General features: G+C 39.3%; 1 protein-coding gene across 2 annotated transcripts in view; it reads left to right on the top strand.

The window, feature by feature from the left end:
* NEK11 (NIMA related kinase 11) overlaps positions 1 to 25,663 on the top strand; it is a 286,909-nt gene that overhangs the window by 81,083 nt on the left and 180,163 nt on the right. Inside the window, exons 4-6 of one of the 2 annotated variants that reach the window (XM_018051495.1) lie at positions 1,098 to 1,216; positions 14,388 to 14,452; positions 15,410 to 15,536. In XM_018051495.1, coding sequence (XP_017906984.1) covers positions 1,098 to 1,216; positions 14,388 to 14,452; positions 15,410 to 15,536 — 311 coding nt within the window. Of the gene's footprint in view, positions 1 to 1,097; positions 1,217 to 14,387; positions 14,453 to 15,409; positions 15,537 to 25,663 lie in introns of those variants that run through there. The other variant, XM_018051486.1, reaches the window with a different exon arrangement.

Here is a 25,663-nt window from a genome sequence, read left to right as displayed (position 1 = left end):
TTGTTCTGGCATGAGATAAAGTGCTAAAGACAGAGTTTCTTCAGTAAACACTGATGGGATTAGAAAGAATTGAGCTCTACTGTGCTGTGCACAAAGTGACTGGGCAATTTAAAGGGAGAGTAATGGAATGGATAGAGTCCACATAAAGTGGACACAGTGCTGACAAACGTCCCTATAGTCAAAGCTGTGGTTTTCCGGTAGTCATGTACGAATTTGAAAGTTGGACCATAAAGAAGGCTGAGCGCCGAAGAACTGATGCTTTTCAACTGTGGTGCTACAGGAGACTCTTGAGAGTCCCTTGGACTGCAAGGAGATCAAACCAGTCAACCCTAAATATTCATTGGAAGGACTGATGCTGAAACTGAAGCTTCAGTACTTTGGCAACCTGATGTAAAGAGCTGACTCACTGGAAAAGACCCTAATGTTGACCCTAAGATTGAGGGCGGGAGAAGGGGGCAGCAAAGGATGAGATGGTTGGATGGCATCACCTACTCAATGGGCATGAGTTTGAGCAAAGTCTGGGAGATAGTGAAGGACAGGGAAGTCTGTTGTGCTGCAGTCCATAGTGTCACAAAGATCTGGACATGCCGTAGCGACTGAACAACAATGGAGTGGAGGCAGAGGAGGCAATGAAGGCAGGGGCCTGAGCTGTCAGGGAGCTGAAATATGACAAAGTAGGAAGGCAGTTGGTTCCTCTGAACCATCTGATTTTGCTAGCTGGCACTTATTGAAGTTGGGCTCCTGCCCTCCCCAGTGAGTAGGGAACAGGGGCTCCATCTTGAGGTGTGGCTGGAACAATTTTTTTGGGCAGCCTTGGGTTTTCTCAAATAGGTACATTAAGGGGGACTATGGTCATCCTAGGAATGTGACTTTGAGCTGTTAGAAATATGTTAGCATTTGTTCAAGTCTTTTTTGCCAAAGGAGATGCCTAGTTGAGAAGAGGGCTCCAGAGGCTGGCAGCTTTTGGCCAAGTTGAGAGGTCTTGCAATGATAGTATTAATAACTGAAGGAAACATATATATATATATATATATATATATATATATATATATATATATATATATGCACACACACACACACACACTGTTTTGTTTCAGGGTCGAGACCTGGACTGTAAAATTCAAGAATATAAAGAAGTTGGAAAAACCTTTCCAGAGAGTCAGATAATAGAATGGTTTATCCAGCTGTTGCTGGGAGTTGACTACATGCATGAAAGGTATGTTCATTTGTTACTGAGGCACAGGGTTTTTTTTTCACAGTCATGTCTAAACATGAAAAATGAAATTTGGGAGGTAGTTGGGAGGGAGCAAGTTTCATGTAACTTGCTTCTGTGAAAAGGAAGGAAGTCCAAAGTTAAATGACTATACTTAGACATCTATGATATGTTTTTTTATGAAGAAACTGTCGAATAATTATACCTAGAGGATTTACTTGATTACCTTTTTTGTTGTTCTAAAAATCACACTGACTTTAAATACAAAACAGAAACTTGTATTAAACATATTTCTCTATATCTGATCCTATCCTGTGAGCCATAAGCATTTTTCTGGTACCTTAGCATACTATGAATTTATTACATCTTCCAGCAGGCTTGAGCTGTGAATACCCTAGCATACTTCAGATAGATTGTGGGGTTACTTTGGAGTATGTCAGTGCACATCTAAATGTGCTCACATCCCAAGATGAGCTAAAGAATTAAGGCAGACAATATAAGTGTTTGGACCAAAAGTCAGTTTTGACATTAAGTATCTGATAAAGAAGGTCAAAGTATGCTATATGGGTTCAACTATTTATAATTTGGCCTTTGTAATATTGACCTCAATTTTTTTTTAATGTTATACTATTTTTCCTACAGGTCAAAAGCAAGATGTTTTAGATGTTAAATGTTTTATAAACCCATAATATGATAAGAATGCATTTGGAAAGATGACCATACATAGACAAATAGAAGTAAATGCTTTGAGGGATCCATGTTAGCTTTCAACTTAGGAGTGGTAACAGTCTTCTTGAACAGAAGTGGAAATTTGTAGGGTACACCAAGGCCTGGCAATCCATGAATGTCAAATAGTTTAAATGTGTCATCTGTGCTTTCTGATAGCATAAAAAGTAATCTAATTATTTGGTGCTTCTTCTTCTGCTGATTCTGTATATCTTCTGAAACACATGCTTGATGAGACAGCCACTGACTTATTGACAATTCACAACAATCTTTTGAATGGTATCAAACTATCCTAAGAGACAATGATAAAATATGAAACAATCTTTTAATAAACTACCAAAACTGATGAATATAAGACTTCTATATACATACAGTTATATTTGTATTCCTTTTATTTTCTCTACTATTCCTTGGCATATTTGTTAACTTAGACATAGGGAAAACAACACCTATAAAGATGCCAACTTTGATGTTCAGTGTACAAAATACAAAAGTGAAATCTGGTTGATTTAGGAACCCAAACATTTTTGATTTATCTTGGATTGGCTAGGTAATAGTTAAAATAAATGAGTTAAAAATAATCCTTTAAAGAGAGGATTTAAATTTGCTTTGAATCCTTCAGCATTCTAAGAAAGTCATTAAATAGGGCTAGATATTTGGGTATTTGTGGATATATAGATCTGAAATACCATAATTTGAGATTCAGATAATAAATGATGCATCGTTCATTATTTTTTTGTACCAGTTATTGCAAAGTTTTTCTCTACAGATCGATAAATTTCAATTTTATACTTAAATTTATTTGTTCGCTTATTAAATGATGTTAAAAGTCAGGAAGATCCCCTGGAGAAGGAAATGACAACCCATTCTTGCCTGGGAAATCGCATGGACAGAGGAGCCTGGTGGGCTACAGTCCATGGGATTGCAAAAGAGTTGGACATGACTTAGTGACTAAACAACAAAGTAATAAAACAAAAAATAAAGCCTAACTTCTTCTGGTTCAAGATGGAAGAGTAGAAGGATATGCATTCATCTCCTCCTGCAAGAGCACAAAAATCACAACTAGCTCTTGAACAACCATCTATAGGAGAATGCTGGAACCCAGCAAAAAAAGATATCCCACATCCAAAGACAAACAGGAAGCCACAGCCAGATGACTAAAATCATGATAAAATCAAATCCTATACCCGCTGGGTGGATGACCCACAAACTGGAGAATAATAATGCCAAAGAACTTCTCCCACTGTTGTGAAGGCTCTGAATCCCATGTCAGGCTTCACAGCCTGGGGATCTAACAAAGGGACTGACCTTGAAAGCCAGTGCAATTTGATTACAGGACTTCCACAGGACTGGGGGAAACAGAGACTCCAGCCTTGGAGGGCACAAAAAAATCTTGCATGCACCAAGACCCAGAGGAAAGGAGCAGTGACCCCATAGGAGACTGAACCAAAGCCACCTACTAGTGTTGGAGGGTCTCCTGTGGAGGTGTGGCTCGGCAAGGGCATACCTAGGGATGGGGCACTGGCCACAGCAGTCCTTGAAGGTCCCCTTTGGTGTAAGCCCTCTTGAAGGTAGCCATTAACCTTACCAAAGAGCCTGCAGACCCCAGGGCTAGGTTGCCTCAGACCAAACAACTACCAGGGAGGGAGTGTAACTGCACCCACCAGCAGATAATTGGACTAAAGCTTTACTGAACAAGACCTTGCCCACCAAAGCAAGACCTTTTTCCCACCACCAGTCCCTCCTTACACAAGCCTCTTAGCCTCCTCCATCAGTGGGCAGAGACATTACTTTGCCTACAAAGGTCCATATAGTCAAAGCTATGGTTTTTCCAGTAGTCATGTATGGATGTGAGAGCTGGACAATAAAAAAGGCTGAATGCCAAAGAATTGATGCCTTCGAACTGTGGTGCTGGAGAAGACTCTTGAGAGTCCTTTGGACAGCAAGGAGATCAAACCAGTCAATTGTAAAGGAAATCAACCCTAAATATTCATTGAAAGGACTGATGCTGAAGCTGAAGTTGCAATACTTTGGCCACCTGATGCAAAGAGCCAACTCAATGGAAAAGACCTGACTCATTGGAAAAGACCCTGATGCTGGAAAAGATGGAAGGCAGGAGGAGGAGGGGGCAACAGAGGATAAGATGGTTGGACAGCATCACCGACTCGATGGACATGAGTTTGAGCAAGCTTTGGGAGATGGTGAAGGACAGAGAAGGCTGGTGTGCTGAGGTCTATTGGGCTACAAAGAGTCAGACACAACTGAGTGACTGAACAACAACAAATCAGAGGGCAGACAGAAGCAGCAAGAACCATAATCCCACAGCAGCTAGAAAAAATACCACATTACAGAAAGTTAATAAGGATGAAAAAGCAGAAAGTTATGTCCCAGATGAAGGCATAACATAAAACCCCAGAAAAACAACTAAAGAATTCAGAATAATGATAGTGTAGATGATCCCTAGGATCTCAGGAAACAACAGAGAAAATGCAAGAAATGTTTGCCAAAGACCTAGAAGAACTAAAGAGCAAACAGAGATGACTAATATGCTAGAAGGAATCAATAGCAGGATAACTGAGGCAGAAGAACAGACAAACGACCTGGAGGACTGAATGGTGGAAATCATTGCCACAGAACAGAATATAGAAAAAGAATGAAAAAAAAAAAGAGGAAGAAGAAGACAGCCTAAGAGACCTCTGGGACATTAAATCTGCCAACATTTGTATTATAGGGGTCCCAGAAGGAGAAGAAAGAGAGAATGGACCTGAAAAATATTTGAAGAGATAATAGGTGAAAACGTCCCAAACATGGGAAAGAAAATAGTCAATCAAGTCCAGAAAGCACAGAGACTCCCAGGTGGGGTAAACCCAAGGAGCAACACATCAAGACACACAGTAGTCAAACTGACAAAAATTAAAGACAAAAATAAAATATTAAGAACAATTTAAACCCAAAAGAATGATTCTTTTAGCACATGGCATGGACACTTATGAATAATGACATGTGAAGCTAAGAGTATTCACAGTTCATTCAAAGCTACCTTGAAGGTATAGCCCTGAAACTCCTTCCTTATGCTGTGTTAACACAAAACCCCAACCTCGGTGACTTAGGACAGTCACTTCTTGCTTTTGTTGCCTATTAGCAGCTGCAGATCCACTTTGAGTCTTCCTGTCTCACTGTCTACACTTGGTGACTGCAGACATGAAATTAAAAGATACTTACTCCTTGGAAGAAAAGTTATGACCAACCTAGATAGCATATTGAAAAGCAGAGACATTACTTTGCCCACTAAGGTCTGTCTAGTCAAGGCTATGGTTTTTCCTGTGGTTATGTATGAATGTGAGAGTTGGACTGTGAAGAAGGCTGAGCACCGAAGAATTGATGCTTTTGAGCTGTGGTGTTGGAGAAGACTCTTGAGAGTCCCTTGGACTGCAAGGAGATCCAACCAGTCCATTCTGAAGGAGATCAACCCTGGGATTTCTTTGGAAGGAATGATGCTAAAGCTGAAGCTCCAGTACTTTGGCCACCTCATGCGAAGAGTTGACTCATTGGAAAAGACTCTGATGCTGGGAGGGATTGGGGGCAGGAGGAGAAGGGGACGACAGAGGATGAGATGGCTGGATGGCATCAATGACTCGATGGACATGAGTTTGAGTAAACTCCGGGAGTTGGTGATGGACAGGGAGGCCTGGTGTGCTGCGATTCATGGGGTCGCAAAGAATCAGACACGACTGAGCGACTGGACTGAACTGATATCTTCTGTTGGTTTTGTTTCTCAGAAAACTCTGACTAATAGAGTGCAGGGGCAGAAGATATAAAGACCCTGGAGAAACTAGGAAGAATGAGGTTACAGAAGAAATGAAGGTTTTGTTTACTCCTTTGGAGCTTTCCTGTGCTTAATTTAATTCAGTTTATTTATACATTTGTAATATTCTAAATCTATGGCATATGGCATACACAGTTATAAATAATGATATTAAAAGCTGAAAATATTCACAGTTCGCTGAAAGCTATCTTGAGAATGTAGCACTAAAACTCCTTCCTCCCCCTGGACCTGCACCTCTGCCACATAGACAGAACTAAGTTTGTGAAAGGTGTTTGTATCCTGTGAGGTTTATCACCAACTCCTGCAATGCTCCATAAGCTGGACCAGTATATGAGGGACTCAAAGCCTTTTTTCTCTTTGGTTCAATTAAATGGCCAGTCTTTGAAATACCATCATCTCTGGATGCCACAGCAGAACTGGGCATGAAGGAATTCCTTGGGGGACAGAAACAGTGTCTTGCTTCTCCTTTTTTGCCCCCAGAGATAACACAGAAACCACTAAACAAAACAAACTCCCCCCACCCCAACTTAATCCTATTGAAGTGATTCTGTTCAGTTAGCCTAGATTTTCTAAGATGAAGTACAGAGCAGCCTCTCTGAAGAGAGCTCATTTGGTGACATCATTTATGCTTTCACAGTGGAGGAGAGAACAAGCCTGGGGCACTTTCCCTAAGAGGAATGCCTCCTCACCTAGCAGCCCACACCTTTCCCCAGCGAGCTTGGTGCATGCCAAGTTGCTTCAGTCGTGTCCAACTCTTTGTGACCCTACAGCCTGTAGCCTGCCAGGCTCCTCTGTCCATGGGGTTCTCCAGGCAGGAATACTGGAGTGGGTTGCCATACCCTTCTCCAGGGATCTCCTGACCCAGGGATCGAACCTGTGTCTCCTATGTCTCCTGTATTAGCAGGTGGATTCTCTACCACTAGCACCACCTGGGAAGCCTGAATGGCTGTTTCCCAAAAGATTGTGTGAGAGATTAATTTTTAACATAGTGAGGCTCCTAGGGAAAGGACCTACTTGGGAATCCAGGTCAGTAAGTGTGACGGGGATGGAGGCATGCTTCCCCAGATCTAGAGATGGTGTCAGCAACTCCTACTTTGTAGCTGCATTCGAGAAGGACCTGACATCACCCCTGGCTTACAGCATAGAGGCTCATCATGGTCCTGGGCACCCAGGACACTGATGAGGAAGCCAGGCATGAGCCTCAGTAGCTAGGACAGTGGCCATGTGGCAGAGACCAGCAACAGGGGTTGCCTGGTCCATGCATCACCACAGAGCCATTGCTTGTGCCAGGACCTTTGGCAAGAAGAATCTGCAGGCCACCCTGAGACCCTGTCAGATAAATACAGGTCTGTAGGGTGGAGCTAAGTTTTCAGAAACTACTCAGATAAGAACTTAAAGGGAAATGAAGACTGAACTGTCCATACCATCTCCACAGTCCTACTCTGGCTCAGGGCCTGAGAAAACCCTGCTGTAGCTGCCTCCACAGACCTCACTCTGCTGTGGTCCTGGAGGCTGAGTGTATGGAGAATAGCGTGATGGAGGCAAAAGCTCAACCATGGATTTGATCACCACCGTCATCCAGTCTTAATCAGGGCACTTAAATCTCTTGGGAATCATGAAACATAGAAATGACAGGGACAGGTGGAGAGCTATTTGAAAGCTATCTTTAGAAGAGAGATTTTATATCAACTGCTTAAATTGCTAGTCACCTTGTCATTTCTTGGATTTGATTTCTATATACTTCAAAGGAAAGGATACTAATGAAGTACATGACAGGACTTTTTTTTCTGGGCCCATTTTTGCTTACTGTAACCACAAAGTCAATAAATTATACTTAAAAAAACCTTAATCAAGTAGCTTGATATCTGGTTGCTTGCACAGAAATAATTGTTCTGTTACAACAGCTCCAGCCAGTTACTTCCCATAACTGCTACGGTCTAGTCAAGGCTATGGTTTTTCCTGTGGTCATGTATGGATGTGAGAGTTGGACTGTGAAGAAGGCTGAGCACCGAAGAATTGATGCTTTTGAACTGTGGTGTTGGAGAAGACTCTTGAGAGTCCCTTGGACTGCAAGGAGATCCAACCAGTCCATTCTGAAGGAGATCAACCCTGGGATTTCTTTGGAAGGAATGATGCTAAAGCTGAAGCTCCAGTACTTTGGCCACCTCATGCGAAGAGTTGACTCATTGGAAAAGACTCTGATGCTGGGAGGCATTGGGGGCAGGAGGAGAAGGGGACGACTGAGGATAAGATGGCTGGATGGCATCACTGACTCGATGGACGTGAGTCTGAGTGAACTCCGGGAGATGGTGATGGACAGGGAGGCCTGGCATGCTGCAATTCATGGGGTCGCAAAGAGTTGGACACGACTGAGCGACTGAACTGAACTGAACTGAACATAATGTTTGTCTTGTTCATAAAATACCTAGTGGTGATTTTCTTATTTACATTTTTATATATGCGGTAGCTGTTAATGTGTTATATCTAAAACTCATCACCTACTTGCCTAGTCTAAGTATCAATATTATTTTTCAATTTTGTTGTTCTTCAGTTGCAAACTCATGTCCAACTCTCTGCAACCCCAAGGACTGCAGCATTCCAGGCTTCCTGTCCTTCACTATCTCCTGGAGTTTGCTCAGAGTGATGCCATGCAACCGTCTCATTCTCTGTCATTCCCTTCTCCTCCCGTCAATCTTTCCCAGCATCAAGGTCTTTTGCAATGAGTTGGCTCTGAATATCAGGTGGCCAAAGTATTGGAGCTTCAGCCTCAGCATCAGTCCTTCCAATGAATATTGAGGATTGATTTCTTTTATTATTGATTGGTTAGATTGCCTTGCAGTCCTAGGGACTCTCAAGAGTCTTCTCCAGCATTGTAGTTTGAAAACATCAGTTCTTCGACCCTCGGTCTTTATGGTCCAACTCTCACATCCGTACATGACTACTGGAAAAACCCTAGGTTGACAATATGGACCTTTGTTGGCAAAGTAATATCTCTACTTTTTAATATGTTGTCTAGGTTGGTCATAGCTTTTCTTCCAAGGAACAAGCATCTTTTAATTTCATGGCTGCAATCACCATCTGCAGTGATTTTGGAGCCCAAGAAAATAAAGTCTGTCACTGTTGCCATTGTTTCCCCATCTATTTGCCATGAAGTGATGAAACCGGATGCCATGATGTTAGTTTTTTGAATGTTGAGTTTTAACCCAACTTTTTCACTCTCATTTTTCACTTTCATCAAGAGGCTCTTTAGTTCCTCTTCGCTGTCTGCCATAAGGGTGGTGTAATCTGTGTATCTGAGGTCATTGATATTTCTCTTGACAGTCTTGATTCCAGCTTGTGCTTCCTCCAGCCCGGCATTTCACACAATGAGCTCTGCATAGAAATTATATAGGCAGAGTGACAATATACAGCCTTGACATACTCCTTTCCCAATTTGGATCCAGTCCATTTTTCCATGTTGGATTCTAACTATTGCTTCTTCAGGTGCATACAGATTTCTCAGGAGGCAGGTAAGGTAGTCTGGTATTCCCATTTCTTGAAGAATTTTCCACAGTTTGTTGTGAGCCACATGTCAAAGGCTTTAGCATAATCAATTCAGCAGCAGTAGATGTTTCTCTGGAATTCCCTTACTTTTTCTATGATCCACTAGATGTTGGCAATTTGGTCTCTGGTTCCTCTGCCTTTTCTAAACGCAGCTTGTACATCTGGAAATTCTTTGTTCAAGTACTGCTGAAGCCTAACTTGTAGGATTTTGAGCCTTACCTTGCTAGCATGTGAAATGAGTGCAATTGTACATGGTTTGAACATTTTTTGGCATTACCTTTCTTTAAGATTAAAAGGAAAACTGGCCTTTTCCAGTTCTGTGACTACTGCTGAGATTTCCAAAAATGCTAGCATATTGAGTGCAGCACTTAAACAGTGTTATCTTTTAGGATTTGAAGAGATCTCTAGTCTTTCCCATTCTGTTTTTTTCTCTTTTTCTTTACATTTTTTCATTTCAGAAGGCTTTCTTATCTCTTCTTACTGTTCTTTGGAACTCTGCATTCAGTTGGGTATATCTTTCCTTTTCTCCTTTGCTTTTCACTTCTCTTCTTTTCCTCAGCTATTTGTAAGGCTTCCTCAGACAACCATTTTGCCTTTTTGCAGTTCTTTTTCTTGGGGATGGTCTTGATCCCTGTCTCCTGTTATGAACCTCCACCCATAGTTCTTCAGGCACTCCGTCTATAGATCTAATCCCTTTAATCCATTTCTCACTTCCACTATATAATCATAAGGGATTTGTTGTAGGTCATACTGAATGGCCTAGTGGTTTTACCTACTTTCTTCAGTTTAAGTCTGAATTTGGCAATAAAGTGTTCATGATCTGAGCCACAGTCAGCTCCTGGTCTTGTTTCTGCTGACTGTATAGAGCTTCTCCATCTTTGGCTGCAAAGAATATGATCAATCTGATTTCAGTATTGATTATCTGGTGATGTCCATGTGTAGAGTCTTCTCTTGTTTTGTTGGAAGAGGGTGTTTGCTATGACCAGTGCCTTCTCTTGGCAAAACTCTGTTAGCCTTTGCCCTGCTTTGTTTTTTTCCAAGGTCAAACCTGTTACTCCAGGTATCTCTTGACTTCCTACTGTTGCATTCCAGTCCCCTATGATGAAAAGGGCTTCTTTTTTTGGTGTTAGTTCTAGAAGGTCTTGTAGGTTTTCATAGAACCGTTCAACTTCATCTTCTCAACATTAGTGGTTGGCCCATATCTTGGATTACTGTGACACTGAATGGTTTGCCTTGGCAATGAACCAAGATCATTCTGTTGTTTTTGAGAATGCACCCAAGTACTACATTTTGGACTCTTTTTGTTGACAAGAGGGCTACTCCATTTTGTCTAAGGGATTCTTGCCTTAGACATATCTTAGTAATAGATCTTATTACTTATATCTTAGTAATAGATATAATGGTCATGTGGATTAAATTTGCATATTTCCATCCATTTTAGTTCATTGATTCCTAATATGTCACATTCACTCTTGGGTGGTTGACAGTGGGCCTGGTTGACCAATTCCAATTTACGTTGATTCATGGACCTAACATTCCAGTCCTGTGCAATATTGTTCTTTACAGCATCGGATTTTACATTCACCACCAGATACATCCACAGCTGGGTGTCATTTCCTCTTTGGTTCAGCCTCTTCATTCCTTCTGTAGCTATTTCTTTGCTCTTCCCCAGTAGCATATTGGACATCTACTGACCTAGGAAGTTCATATTTCAGTCTCGTATCTTTTTGCCTTTTCATACTGTTCATAGGGTTCTCAAGGAAAGGGGGCTGAAAAGGTTTGCCATCTCCTTCTCAAGTGGACCACATTTTGTCAGAAATCTCCACCTTTCCAAAGATGGTGTAGTAGAAGGATGTGCCCTCATCCTCTCCTATGAGTGTTTTTGGAGTCTCTGGCAGAGGCATGGGTCAACAGTGGCTTGCTGCAGGGTCACGGACACTGACAGCAGCCATCCTGGGAAAGCATGGCATGCTGGCATAAGTCCTTTTGGAGGTGGTTGTGTGGTCGCCTTTTCAATACTTGAACTGCATTTTTCACTAACCATTATTCCAGTTTCTAAATTTTCTTTTTTGCTAGTTCTTATCTGTTTTCAAACATATGTACTGAATTCTTAATTTTGGTAATTATATTTGTTTCAGTTTAAAAATTGACATCCAACTCTTTATAGAATCTAGTTCTCTCATTGTGTCATTTATTTACTTGAACATATCATAGTTACTTTAAAATTCATGTCCAACAATTCCAATAGGTGGATCACACACGGATTTGTTTCTCGTTGTTGTTGTTTGTTTTTGGTCATTTAGTCTTGTCTCTTGGCATACCTGGTCACTTTTGAAGGAATACTGGAGAATCAATATATGTAAAATAGTGCAGACATGTTGGATGATATTATGTTCCTCTCAAGAGGATATGATTTTTTTTTCTGGCTGGTAGTAGTTGCAGATCCCCTTAATACAGTTAGGACTGAGATAGTTAAGGCTAGGTTTCTGAGGACTGGTCTGTTTCATTTGCTTTTATTTCCAGTGTTCAGGGTATTCAGCTGAAGACTTCAATTATTTACCTAGACCCCTCCTCAGCTTTGTGAATGTGCTGAAAGCTCTGCCTCTTAGCAGCTACTTTCTCCTGACTGTCTTGCCCCTGAGCTTCATAGGATTCAGCAAGTGCCTTAGGTTAAAACCCATTCAGAATGTCAGACTTACTTTTCTTTTGTTCCCTTTTCTCTGGAGAATTTGCCCCTCAAGTCCTGGCTGCCTTTGTAGCTCTAGGTTTTTTCTTTCCAGACCCAGTGAAACTGCTGCAGGCTCTGGCCACAACACTCTGCTTCTGCCGGTGCCCCAGAGGAAAATGCAGTGGGAAGTGCTCACCTCCATGTATTTCCCTTCTTTTAGGTTCTGGCCCCTCAAGTGCTGCCTACCTTTGTTCACCTTGACTGATCTCTGGTATCTTCAGAGAGTTGTTTTAAAAAACTTATTCACACTTTACATGGTTTAAATTTTGCAGTGTTCTCTGTACAACTGTTGAAGGTGGATGATTTAGTGTGGTATAAATTTACTTCATCACAGTTGAAAGTGTGTGTTAGTTGCTCAGTCATGTCTGACTCTTTGTGACTTGATGAACTGTAGCCCGCCAGCCTCCTCCATCCATGGGATTTTCCAGGCAAGAATACTGGAGTGGGTTGCCATTTCCTTCTCCAGGGGACCTTCCTGACCCAGAGATCGAACCCCAGTCTCCCACACTGAAGCAGACGCTTTACTGTCTGAGCCCCCAGGGAATCCTATCACAGTTGAAAGCTGAGATCTCAGTCTTGAGTTTTTATGTCATGATCACATTTTCCCCCTAAATATTCTATTTGGTTGTTTTTCAAATTAGCATCATCTCTCTTTTTTTGGATAGTATTCTGTTTCTGTTTCATGTTTTCTATTCTTTATTGTTTTAATCACTTGAAATTCATTCATTTTATAGTTTGTATCCTATTAAGTTATCTGAAATTCTCCAGGGATTTAATTTTATTATATATTATCTGCTGACTCAGTTTGCATTTGCTTCTGCTAGATGCCCCAAGAGATTATTAACAGCAGAGAACCAACTTTTATGTTAATTTCTTGGGTTGAGATATCTCAAAGCCATAGAGCCATAGAGCATATTTGAATTCCAAATGTAAGTGAGCAGACACATGGTTAAAAAATATGAAGGGAAATATTTTTTCCTCCACTCAAAGTTCAGATCTGTACAGATAAGCTTATGATTTTGTTTACTTGTGAATGAATGTTTCTTGGATTATATTTTCTCTTAAGATACGGACCATATATGGGATTCTGACTTTATACATTTCTGTTAGTTCCTACTCTCCACATTACATGGGCTCAAGGTCTTGGCTCCGTGGGTTCTGAGTTCCTTGGGCTGCTGAGAAATCAGCACCTATTGCTCGCTCTGATTTTCAGTTTTCTTTGTGCCTAATCCCCAAGGATTTGCCTCATTTTCTTGTGGACTCAGCTGTTTATATATGAAGACACTCATATACTTTATTCAGCATTTTTAAGTGTTTTTTTAGACAAAAGGTTTTCTAGTTGTTTCAGTTCAGTTCAGTTGCTCAGTCGTGTCCAACTCTTTGCGACCCCATGAATTGCAGCATGCCAGGCCTCCCTGTTCATCACCATCTCCCGGAGTCCACTCAGACTCACGTCCATCGAGTCAGTGATGCCATCCAGCCATCTCATCCTCGGTTGTCCCCTTCTCCTCCTGCCCCCAATCCCTCCCAGCATCAGAGTCTCTTCCAATGAGTCAACTCTTCGCATGAGGGGACCAAAGTACTGGACTTTCAGCTTTAGCATCAGTCCTTCCAAAGAAATCCCAGGGCTGGTCTCCTTCAGAATGGACTGGTTGGATCTCCTTGCAGTCCAAGGGACTCTCAAGAGTCTTCTCCAACACCACAGTTCAAAAGCATCAGTTCTTCAGCGCTTAGCCTTCTTCACAGTCCAACTCTCACATCCATACATGACCACAGGAAAAACCATAGCCTTGACTTGACGGACCTTAGTCGGCAAAGTAATGTCTCTGCTTTTGAATATGCTATCATAATTTCAGAAATGAAATTTTCACTGACATAATTTACATTGCTTGTTTACTTAAATGTTATCTGTTATTAAATACCATCATCAACATTTTTCCCACAGGTATATAAAATGTTAACAATTGGATTATAATGTTTAATATATATAGTATATTTTGAATATATAAGATATATATACCATGTAATACATTATATATAGTATATAATAGATTATAAAGCTTTATGATAACTGCTCTGTGAACTGGGTATAAAAGCACGATAAAATCTGGCCTATTGAAATAGTTGGAAGTACATCACACTCTTTCAGCTGCATGTTTCCCTGTATCTGTTTTGAAACTTTGATTTTCTCAGTGAGATTAAACAATGCTGTGGCTTTGATGCTTTCAAACATTGAAAGATATATCTCTGGGAATGTATATTTATGTGTGAATCACTTATATATTACTTATATTTGGATTTTAAAATTTTATATTTGCATTAATTTGAATATCCTTTTATTCCTTCTGTAGGAAGATACTTCATCGAGATTTGAAATCAAAGAATATATTTCTGAAAAATAATAAACTTAAAATTGGTAAGATTTTAAAATATGTATTCCATGAAAGAATGTACTTTATTATTATTATTTTATTATTATATATCAAATTGTAATATAAAGTAACTAAAAGTGGTAGAATAATCATTGGTTTATTCAAATTTCTTAAATTTTTGTGCTTGATTGGTTGTGCCCAACAACAACAGCAAAAAGACCAATTGTTTCTGATTATCTGATAGAAACTGAGGTATAAAACGTTTGCTATTTATTAGATCCAACAAATGTCTTTTGAGTTCCTATTCCATGCCAAGCACTAACCATTAACAAATGATTAGACTTGTTTGATTACGATAGGTTTCCTACTCCCACATTTATTTTATCATAAGCAATTAGGAGTTATCACAGATTATTAAAGTGTTGATATAGCGAGTTCTCCTTTAGAACTGTATCTATACTCCTAACAGTCACAGAATTGCTTGATCTTCATGTAAGATGTTCTTAGAGGGGAAGACATAAAACCATAAACAAATTAGGCAACTATACTGAAACTGGTGGATTTTATAGTCATGTTCTTGAAAAGTCTCAGTTTTTTATTTAAAATTTCTTCTTTATTATAAATGAAGAACAAATTCCCCCCTCACTCAGATAAAATTGCAAATCATATATTCAGTGCTTTCAGAATCATTCTGTTTGTTGTTACTCAAACTTGAAATATCTTTTTGTTTCAAGTTGTTTGTTTTCCCTAATACCAGGAGAAAAAGCAGTTTTAGCTTACATAGTTCACTTTCCTATCATCAAACTCTTCTTTCTCCTATAAGGCTTTTATTTTTAAACTTTTCACCAATATTATATAATTTAAAATGTATAACTTTTTCTTCAACATGGTATGAATGATTGTATATTAAAATTGTCAAATTAGACACACTGTTGTTAATTTCCAGTACAGTACTGGTTTTCATGTTTTAAGTATTCATAGAAGTTAATTATTATTTCAAGGGGATTTTGGAGTTTCTCGACTCCTAATGGGATCCTGTGATCTAGCCACCACTTTAACTGGAACTCCCCATTATATGAGCCCGGAGGTTCTGAAACACCAAGGCTACGACACAAAGTCGGATATCTGGTGAGTGGGCATGGGCCAGTCCAGGCACCTTATTCATTTTGCTACCTTGAGATATGGTGCATTTTTTTTTTAGGCTCATTTACTTACTACATCCACTCATTTATCCTTTTTAAATGTTAGCTATTCTGTGAATAGTGTAAAGAAGATCTTTTAGGTTGGAAATGTGATACATTCATTAAATTGATTTCAAAAATTCTCTTTATTCAGATTAACTGGTTGATTTAGATTTTTTCTTCTTGAACCACAAGGGAAAGTTCCTGATGTATCATAAACATTAAATTTTGATACATTTCTGCTAGCCTATTACATAAAGCATTTGCAATTCTAATCACTCTGCCTTTTTTTTTTTTTTAAGGTTAACTTCCACCTCTGTGGGGAATATATAGCTTTCTTTTATTTTTTGTCTTCTTATTGCCTTTAAGAATTTTTACTAAAGGTATTCGCTTTAAGGATACTTAAATTTTAAAAATTCTGGGTTTTCAGTGATAGCTACATCTGAGATTTCTCAGCTTCTTTGAGCTCTGTTCCGAAAGAATTTCTCCTTCCTCATCATGGAGCCAGATTAAATCTCAGTACAAGAAACCAAGTGGAAAATTGTATTCTATTGTTAGTAATAGATCCTACTTGGGAAAATTTCCTTTCCTTTGAAGAGGAATCTTATATAATTTTCAACTTGTTAAGGGTTGAAAGGACAATTTAGCTGAGAGCTTGTTAATTAAGTAAATAATTATTGTATGCAAATCAACTAAAGTAGTTCAGAGCTATCAGCAGTGTTAAAGATTGTGCCTGCTTCATTCTTCTAAAGAAGATAAAGTAGAAAGTTACCTTTTCTCTGGTAGGGAAAAGTAAGCACAATAGGGATTATGTGTTGGGATTTTCATCAGGGTTATTACTCCTTTTTTGTTCTTATCTCTCCCAAATGGGAGAGAACACTACTACAGTTAGATCTACCTAGGGCAGATCCCCATCCATCCTGCCCTTTTAGTCATTTTTGAGATTATGCATTTCTAGGATCTTCAGTGTTTTTTTTTTTTCATTGTTAACTGTTTTCTGCCCTGGTGATCTTTCCCAATTCACCTATTATCTTTCCTCAATCATCTCCTTCCCTTATTCCCTCCAAAACCCAAAACCAGACAAAACCCACAAAGATATGCTATGAATGAATTTTTTAAAAATTTTGCTTTATTGAACATCTCTTTGCCCATGACTGTGTAATAGCCCTTAGGGTGTAAAATCAAAGGTGATAGGATTCCTCCTCCTCAGGAGAAATTTTCTTGCTCATTTTGGTGTAATTTTCTCAAGTTAGAGAAAAATCAGTCTTGAGCTTTGGAATGAATTCAAGATACATATCTAAATTTCTCTTCATATTTATTATTATGGTCAGTTAAAAATAAACAAATATAAAATATATTCATGATTATAGTTACATGGTATCTCAGGAAGATATTACATCATGTCATTTGAATGAAGAATAGATTCATTTTATGTAGCTCATTATTTAAGTCTTTAGAATTACATATAGCAGGAAAACTGTATGTAATTTTTGACTCCTTTTGACAAGAATCTATATTTGCTTGCCAAATCAGATTGATGTCACCTAGAAAACCGAGTCTATGGAACCCACTTTTGTTTCAGTTGTGTCTGCATTAAACTTTTTTTTTAAAAAACTGCTCCTCATGTTGTATAAAGAATCATAGGAATATCAGACAGTATTGCTATAATATCTTAGGCTTACAAAAATGATATCTGACTCAGGCAAAACTTTAAAAAGCTAACACCTCCCAAATATAGAAATGTAGGAGAAGGTCAACTCTCCTTGCAAAGATTACTAACTACTCAGCAAATTCTAGCTAAGGATTCATCATCATCCTGACCTCAAATAACCACCATATTATGAATTTATTGATTACCTTGGTTGTATCTGAATCAAATGGGCTTATCTAGTAATGAAATGCAGAGAAGGCAATGGCACCCCACTCCAGTACTCTTGCCTGGAAAATACATGGACAGAGGAGCCTGGTAGGCTGCAGTCCATGGGGTCGCTAAGAGTCGGACATGACTGAGCGACTTCACTTTCACTTCTCACTTTCATGCATTGGACAAGTAAATGGCAACCCACTCTAGTGTTCTTGCCTGGAGAATCCCAGGGGCAGGGAAGCCTGGTGGGCTGCCGTCTATGGGGTCGCACAGAGTTGGACACGAATGAAGCGACTTAGCAGCAGCAGCAGCAGCAGCAGTAATAAAATGTCTATTGCTAAACCTAAAGTGGAAAGAATAACAGAGAATTATAAATTATAGTGAAGGATATATAAGTGTGATGAGTAATCTTTGGGAGATACTCCTAGAAAACTTAGATTGAATGGGGTTGAGAATTTTTCCACTGAATCTCAGTTTGTAGCATCTGTTTACTGTGGGATATTTTCTTAGGATTGGAAACACTTATGAATAATTGACAGGTGTTTAGATTCAGCGCTAATGACTGTACATATTTATTTATAATGCTTAAAGAATTGCTATTACTCTAATGCTGTTATTTTCATTTGTTAATGTTTGCCCATATGTAACATTATCCTTCTTTTGCAATCTGCCTAAACCTTTCGAGATTCATTTATTTACAGCCATCAAGTACAGGAAGTTTCTTTCTTAAAAGTGAGTCAGGTTACAAAAGTTTATGAATAGTTATTTAGAAAGTTAGGATAATTAGGTTCACTGAGGGCAATACTTTGAATATGACTGATTTGTATAAGCTATTGCTGAACATCTTTCCCCCATAGGAAAAATAAATGTGAGTTGGGTTCCTAGACTAGCTCTTTAAATTGGTTTAAACTATGGATAGTGGTAGCAGTTTAGTCGTTAAATTGTGTCCAACTCTTGCAACCCCCATGGATTATAGCCCATTAGGCCTCTCTGTCCATGGGATTTTCCAGGCAAGAATACTGGACTGGGCTGACATTTCCTTTTCCAGGAGATCTTCCTGATCCAGGATTGAACCCACATCTCCTGCATTACAGGCAGATTCTTTACTGCTGAGTCACCAGGGAAGCCATTAGAATGTGTTGTTTTTGTAGGAGAAACAAATGAAGGACAATGATCATACTGTTGGAATAAGGGTGCAGAAAGGAAACAGACTATTCATTGTTGGCCTTATTTGTCATGTTGTGAGAGGTCAACCAGATAGCCATACATTCAGTTCAGTTCAGTTCAGTTCAGTTCAGTCGCTCAGTCGTGTCTGACTCTTTGCGACCCCATGAATCGCAGCATGCCAGGCCTCCCATTCTTTAGGTAATTTAAATGGAGGTTATGATTGTAGGGATGTAGGGGTGTCAGAGCATTATGGGGTACTCTCAAAGTTTTGTTCAGGGGTCTGATCTGATAGTTGGCTGGGTGGAGGACACTGGAGAAGTCCAGTTCACACTCAACATTAGAGTCAGACTGTAGTGATCTTGGATGGAAATGTTAGACAAGGCTTACCTTCAGGTGGAAGACAATAGAGAGGAACCAACAGCTGTCTGCCCTGCCAAGACTAAGTATCTTCCCAGAAGAGCATTCCTATAGTGAACAGGGGGAAGTGGGGAGGGAGGATTTAGGAAAGGGAGAAATAGGCAAACCTGACAGCACATTCTGTAGCTGATGTGGGGCCTCCAAGTGGCTGGCAGCCAGCAGCACCATCAGCTGCCTCTCCGGGAGGAAGCTCTAGGGCAGAGAGCCCATTTCTCTCACCTGCTATGGTCTGGTCACTTCTTGTTTGGGTTCAGAGCAGGTTGTTGGGCAGCTTAACCTTCTTGGGGAATGATCCTTCTTGGCAAGTGAGCACACCATGTGGTTCACTCAGCAGAAGCTGAGTAGGGGAACACTTCACTTAGAGGCAGTAAATTTGAGTATTAATATAGTTTTTCATGATGAGCATGCAAAGACTGATACAAACTCTGCAGATAATGTCAGTCTAGCCTGGTGGATATTTTTTAAAGAGCTTAATACAACAACAACAAAAGAACCAGGAATAGCTACCCTCTGTAGAGTGCTTTCTCTATGATTGACATTTAATGTGCTAAGTGCTTCATGTAGTACCTATCTAACTGTATTTGTTCCTACAAAAAAAAATCACACTATGTATAATTTTATGAACTTCTTTTTCTCACTCAGGAAAGTGTTGCTCTGTATCAGCAAAATATATCTATGTATCATCTAGATGTTTGCATAATATTCTATCCCTGAATACAATAGTTTTTCATTCAAGGCCTTAATAATTTCTCTGAAGATTTTTTCTTTTTCTTTCTGCATTTTTACCCTGATGAATCTCAATGTAGCTTTGCATTTATCCTACCTGGGGTTAGTTGAGATTCTTGGACATGTAAATGAACTTATTTCAGAATGGATGCATGCATATGTACGGCTGAGTCCCTTTGCTGTTCACCTGAAACTATCACAACATTGTTGCTGGCTATAAAACAAACAAACAAAAGACATTTCATCAGACGTTACCAGATTTGGAAAAGGAAGCTTTCAGCTCTTCCTTTTTTGAATACTTTTTCTCCTCTTTTCCCTCTTAGCTGTCTTTCTGTTCTTCCCACTATGTGTATGCTGGTATATTTCTGGGTTTCCTACCTGCTCTGATGCAATGATAATTTTTCTTCATTTTGCTCTCTATTCTTCAGATTGCATAATATTTTTCAGTCTATCTTGATTCTTTCTTTTGTGACTTAAAATCTACTGTTGAGCCTCTCTGGAGAATTTTTTGTTTTAGTTATTGTACTTTTCAACTCTAGAATTTCTATTTGATTTTTAAAATAATTTCTCTCTCTTCAGTGATAAAACATGGTCCAGTGGAAAAGGGAATGGAAAACCACTTCACTTCACTATTCTTGCCTTGAGAACCTCATGAACAGTATGAAAAGGCAAAATGATATGATACTGAAAGATGAACTCCCTAGGTCAGTAGGTGCCCTATATATGCTACTGGAGAAGGGTGGAGAAATAACTCCAGAAAGAATGAAGAGACAGAGCCAAAGTGAAAACAACGCACAGTTGTGAATGTGACTGGTGATGGAAGTAAAGTCTGATGTTGTAAACAACAATATTGCATAAGTGGAACCTGGAAATTAGGTCCATGTATCAAGGTAAATTGGTAGTGGTTAACCGGGAGATGGCAAGAGTGAATATTGACATTTTAGGAATCAGTGAACTAAAATGGATGGGAATTGGTGAATTTAATTCAGATGACCATTATATCTACTACTGTGGGCAAGAATCTCTTAGAAGAAATGGAGTAGCCATCATAGTCAACAGAAGAGTCTGAAATGCAGTACTTGGGTGCAATCTCAAAAGTGACAGAATGATCTCTGTTCGTTTCAAAGGCAAACCACTCAATATCACAGTAATCCAAGTCTATGCCCCAATCAGTAATGCTGAAGAAGCTGAAGTTGAATGGTTCTGTGAAGACCGACAAGACCGTCTAGATCTAACACCAAAAAAAGATATCCTTTTCATCACAGGGGACTGGAATGCAAAAGTAGGAAGTCAAGAGATACCTGGAGTAACAGGCAAGTTTGGCCATGGAGTACAAAATGAAGCAGGGCAAATATTGACAGAGTTTTGCCGAGAGAATGCACTAGTCATAGAAAATACCCTCTTCCAACAACATGAGATGACTATATACATGGACATCACCAGATGGTCAATACTGAAATCAGATTGATTATATTCTTTGCAGCCAAAGATGGAGAAGCTCTATACAGTCAGCAAAAGAAAGACTGGGAGCTGACCATGGCTCAGATCATGAACTCCTTATTGCCAAATTCAGGCTTAAATTGAAGAAAGTAGGGAAGACCACTAGACCTTTCAGGTATGACCTACATCAAATCCCTTACGATTTTACAGTGGAAGGGAGAAATAGATTCAAGGGATTAGATTTGATAGAGAGAATGCCTGAAGAACTATGTACAGAGACTCCTGACTTTGTACAAGAGGCAGTGATCAAGATCATCCCCAGATAAAGAAATGCAAAAAGGAAAAATGGTTGTCTGAGGAGGCCTTACAAATAGCTGAGAAAAGAAGAGAGGCTAAAGGCAAAGGAGAAAGGAAAGATATGCCCATCTGAATGTAAAGTTCCAAAGAATAGCAAGGAGAGATAAGAAAGCCTTCTGAGGTGATCAGTGCAAAGAAATAGAGGACCCAGAGGGATGGGATGGGGAGGGAGGTGGGAGGGGGGTTCAGGATGGAGAACACATGTACACTAGTGGTGGATTCATGTCAATGTATGACAAAACCAATACAATATTGTACAGTAATTAGCCTCCAAAACAATTAATTAATTTTGAAAAAAAAATAGAGGAAAACAGTAGAATGGGAAAAACTAGAGATCTCTTCAAGAAAATTAGAGGTACCAAGGGAACATTTCACACAAAGATGGGAACAATAAAGGGCAGAAATGGTATGGACCTAACAGAAGCAGAAGATATTAAGAGGTGGCAAGAATACATAGAAGAACTATATAGAAAAGATCTTCATGACCCAGATAACCATGATGGTGTGATCACTTATTTAGCATCAGATATCCTAGAGTGGAAAGTCAAGTGAGCCTTAAAGCATCACTACAAACAAAGATAGTAGATTGATGCAATTCCAACTGAGCTATTTCAAATCCTAAAAGATGAAGATGTGAAAGTGCTGCACTCATTATGCCAGCAAATTTGGAAAACTCAGCAGTGGCCACAGGACTGGAAAAGGTCAGTTTTCATTCCAATCCCAAAGAAAGGCAATGCCAAAGAATGTTCAAACTACCACACAATTGCACTCACTTCACATGCTAGCAAAGAAATGCTCAAAATTCTCCAAGCCAGGCTTCAACAGTACATGAACTGAGAACTTCCAAATGTTCAAGCTGGCTTTAGAAAAGGCAGAGGAATGGGAGATCAAATTGCCAACATCTGCTGGATCATTGAAAAAGCAAAAGAGTTCTAGAAAGTCATCTATTTCTGCTTTATTGACTACACCAAAGCCTTTGATTGTATAGATCACAACGAACTGTGGAAAATTCTTCAAAGATGGGAATACCAGACCACCTTACCTGCCGCTTGAGAAATCTGTATGCAGGTCAGGAAGCAACAGTTAGAACTGGACTTGGAACACGGACTGGTTCCAAATCAGGAAAGGAGTACATCGAGGCTGTATATTGTCACCTTTTTAATTTAACTTCTATGCAGAGTACACTATGCAAAATGCCAGGCTGGATGAAGCACAAGCTAGAATCAAGATTGCCGGGAGAAATACCAATAACCTCAGATATGCAAATGACACCACCTTTATGGAAGAAGAAAGAACTAAAGAGCCTCTTGATGAAAGTGAAAGAGGAGAGTGAAAAAGCTGGCTTAAAACTCAACACTCAGAAAATGAAGTCATGGCCTCTGGTCCCATCACTTCATGGCAAATAGATTGGGGAAACAGTGGCAACAGTGGGAGACTTTATTTTTTTGGTCTCCAAAATCATGGCAGATGGTGACTGCAGCCATGAAATTAAAAGACACTTGTTCCTTGGAAGAAGACCTGTGACTAACCTAGACAGCATATTAAAAAGCAGAGACATTACTTTGCCAACAAAGGTCTGTCTAGTCAAAGCTAAGGTTTTTCCAGTAGTCATATACGCATGTGATAGTTGGACCATAAAGAAAGCTGAATGCCGAAGAACTGATGCTTTTGAACTGTAGTGTTGGATAAGACTCTTGAGAGTACCTTGGACTGCAAGGAGACCCAACCAGTCAGTCCTAAAGGAAATCAGTCCTGAATATTCATTGGAAGGACTGATGCTAAAGCTGAAGCTCCAATACTTTGGCCACCTGATGCAAAGAGCCAACTTATTAGAAAAGTCCCTGATGCTGGGAAAGATGGAAGGCAGGAGGAGAAGGGGATGGCAGAGGGTGAGATGGTTGGATGGCATCACTGACTCAATGGACCTGAGTTTTAACAAGGTCCAGGAGTTGGTGATGGACAAGGAAGCCTGGCGTGCTGTGGTCCATGGGGTCGCCAGGAGTCAGACATGACTGAGCGACTGAACTGAACTGATAATCTCCATTTCATATGACATTTTATCATACTTTATTCCTTTAAATACTGTTTCCTTTAGTTCATTGAACATATTTGAAATGGCTACTTGGAAATCCTGTGTGTTAAGTCTGACATCTGGGCTCTGTTGGGTAGTTCATCTTGCCTGCAGTTTTTCTCCTATATGGATCATTTTTTTCCTATTTATATGCATGTTTCATAACTTGTGAAAACTGGACATTTTAATTTTTTAAATTTATTTTTATTCATGATCAACTGGGATTTATTCTAGTTTTGTAAGAATAGTTCAACATTCACAAATCAGCCAATGTGAAACACTGCATTTCCAAAATAAGGATAAAAATCATATGATCATCTCAATAGATGCAGATAAATACGCTTGACAAAATTCAACATTCATTTGTAATAAAATCACTCAACACAATGAGTATAGAGGGACCATACTTCAACATAATAAAGGGCTTATATGACAGGTCCACAGCTAACATTATGTTCATACACAATCGTGGAAAGCTGAAAGATTTTCCTTTGCGATCAAGAACAAGACAAAGATACCCATACTTTTATTGACCAAGGAGTGAAAGACCTGTACACTGAGAACTACGATGTTAATGAAAGGAGTTGAAGAGAAACAAATAGATATTTTGTGCTCGTGGGTTGGAAAAAAATAATATTTTTTAAATGTCCATCCTACTCAAAGCAATCTACAGAGTCAGTGCAATTGCTATCAAAATTTCAATGGTGTTTTTTCACATAATAGAATAAAAGTTCTAAAATTTGTATTTTCTGGTGTTATCTTGGGGCTTCTCAGGTAGTATGGTGGTTAAAATTCCACCTGCCAATATAGGAGATGCAAGAGACATGGGTTCAGTCCCTGGGCCAGGAAGATCCCCTGCAGAAGGAAATGGCAACCCACTCTAGTATTCTTGCCTGGAACATTCCATGGACAGAAGAGCGTGGCGGGATACCATCCATGGGGTTGCAAAGAGTCAGACATGACTGATCACACACATACACACAGTGTTATTTTATGTAATCATTGTGCATTTATCAATACTAAGAAATTAACATTGATACATTACTATCAACTAAACTTCATTTGAATGTAAGTCATTTTTTCACTGATGTCCGAAGATTCCACATTGCACTCAGTCATTTCCTAAGTTTATCAAAGTTTTAAGTTTATCAGACATGTCCTTGTTGCTCCTGATGGTTTTGAAGAATACCAGTCAGGTGTTTTGTAAAAATTTATTCAATTTGGATTTGGCCAGTATTTTCTCTTGATTCAACTGGGTTTGGGTGAAAAACCAATTTTTGTAAGAATACCATAAAAGTGATGTGTCTTTCTCATCACAGTTTTATCAGGAGATGTATGATGTCAGCATAACTTAATACTGGTGACATCAGCTTTGGTCACTAGGTTAATTGATGTCTGCCAGTTTTCTCCATTTTTTCCATTTCTATTCTATTTCTATTCTACTTTCTATTCTCTGTTTATTAGAAGACTCACTAAGTCCAGCCCACACATAACAGGAAGGGAGTTAAGCTTCACCACCTAGTGAGAGAAATAAAGAGCTTTCAGACATATATTACAATATGTGTGAGCATACAGTAAGTTTTTGAGACATATCTATAAGGCAATGTCAAAGTCTAGCATATCCAAAAATTCTTACAAATGAACTACTGAGACAACAGCAACAGCACAACGGGAAAGCTAAGGAGTTCCTACTTTTAAAATCAACAAAGGATATGGATGGGAAGTTGCCAGAAAAGGACTTTAAAACTCCATTTGATGAAGAGAAGTTCAATTTACTAGTAAACCAAGAAGTGTGAATTAAAGCAATGAGATACAAGGATTCATGCCAGTCACTCTTAAGGACACGAGTATGAGTTACAACGTGGATATGAAACTTCTGTTCTAGCTCAACTTCAAGAAGATTGTTGACACACAAGTTGGAATGGTTCTAATAGCCTACCCTGAAAAATGCTTCAGAATGACTGGGATTCATTTGTAAAAACAACAAGGGAAGTGTCAGAGTTTTCCATTTAGATCAACAACTTTAAATTCT

Source organism: Capra hircus, chromosome 1 (assembly GCF_001704415.2).
Source record: "Capra hircus breed San Clemente chromosome 1, ASM170441v1, whole genome shotgun sequence".
In the NCBI taxonomy this organism is placed as follows: domain Eukaryota; kingdom Metazoa; phylum Chordata; class Mammalia; order Artiodactyla; family Bovidae; genus Capra; species Capra hircus.
This window is presented reverse-complemented; position numbering and strand designations above follow the sequence as displayed.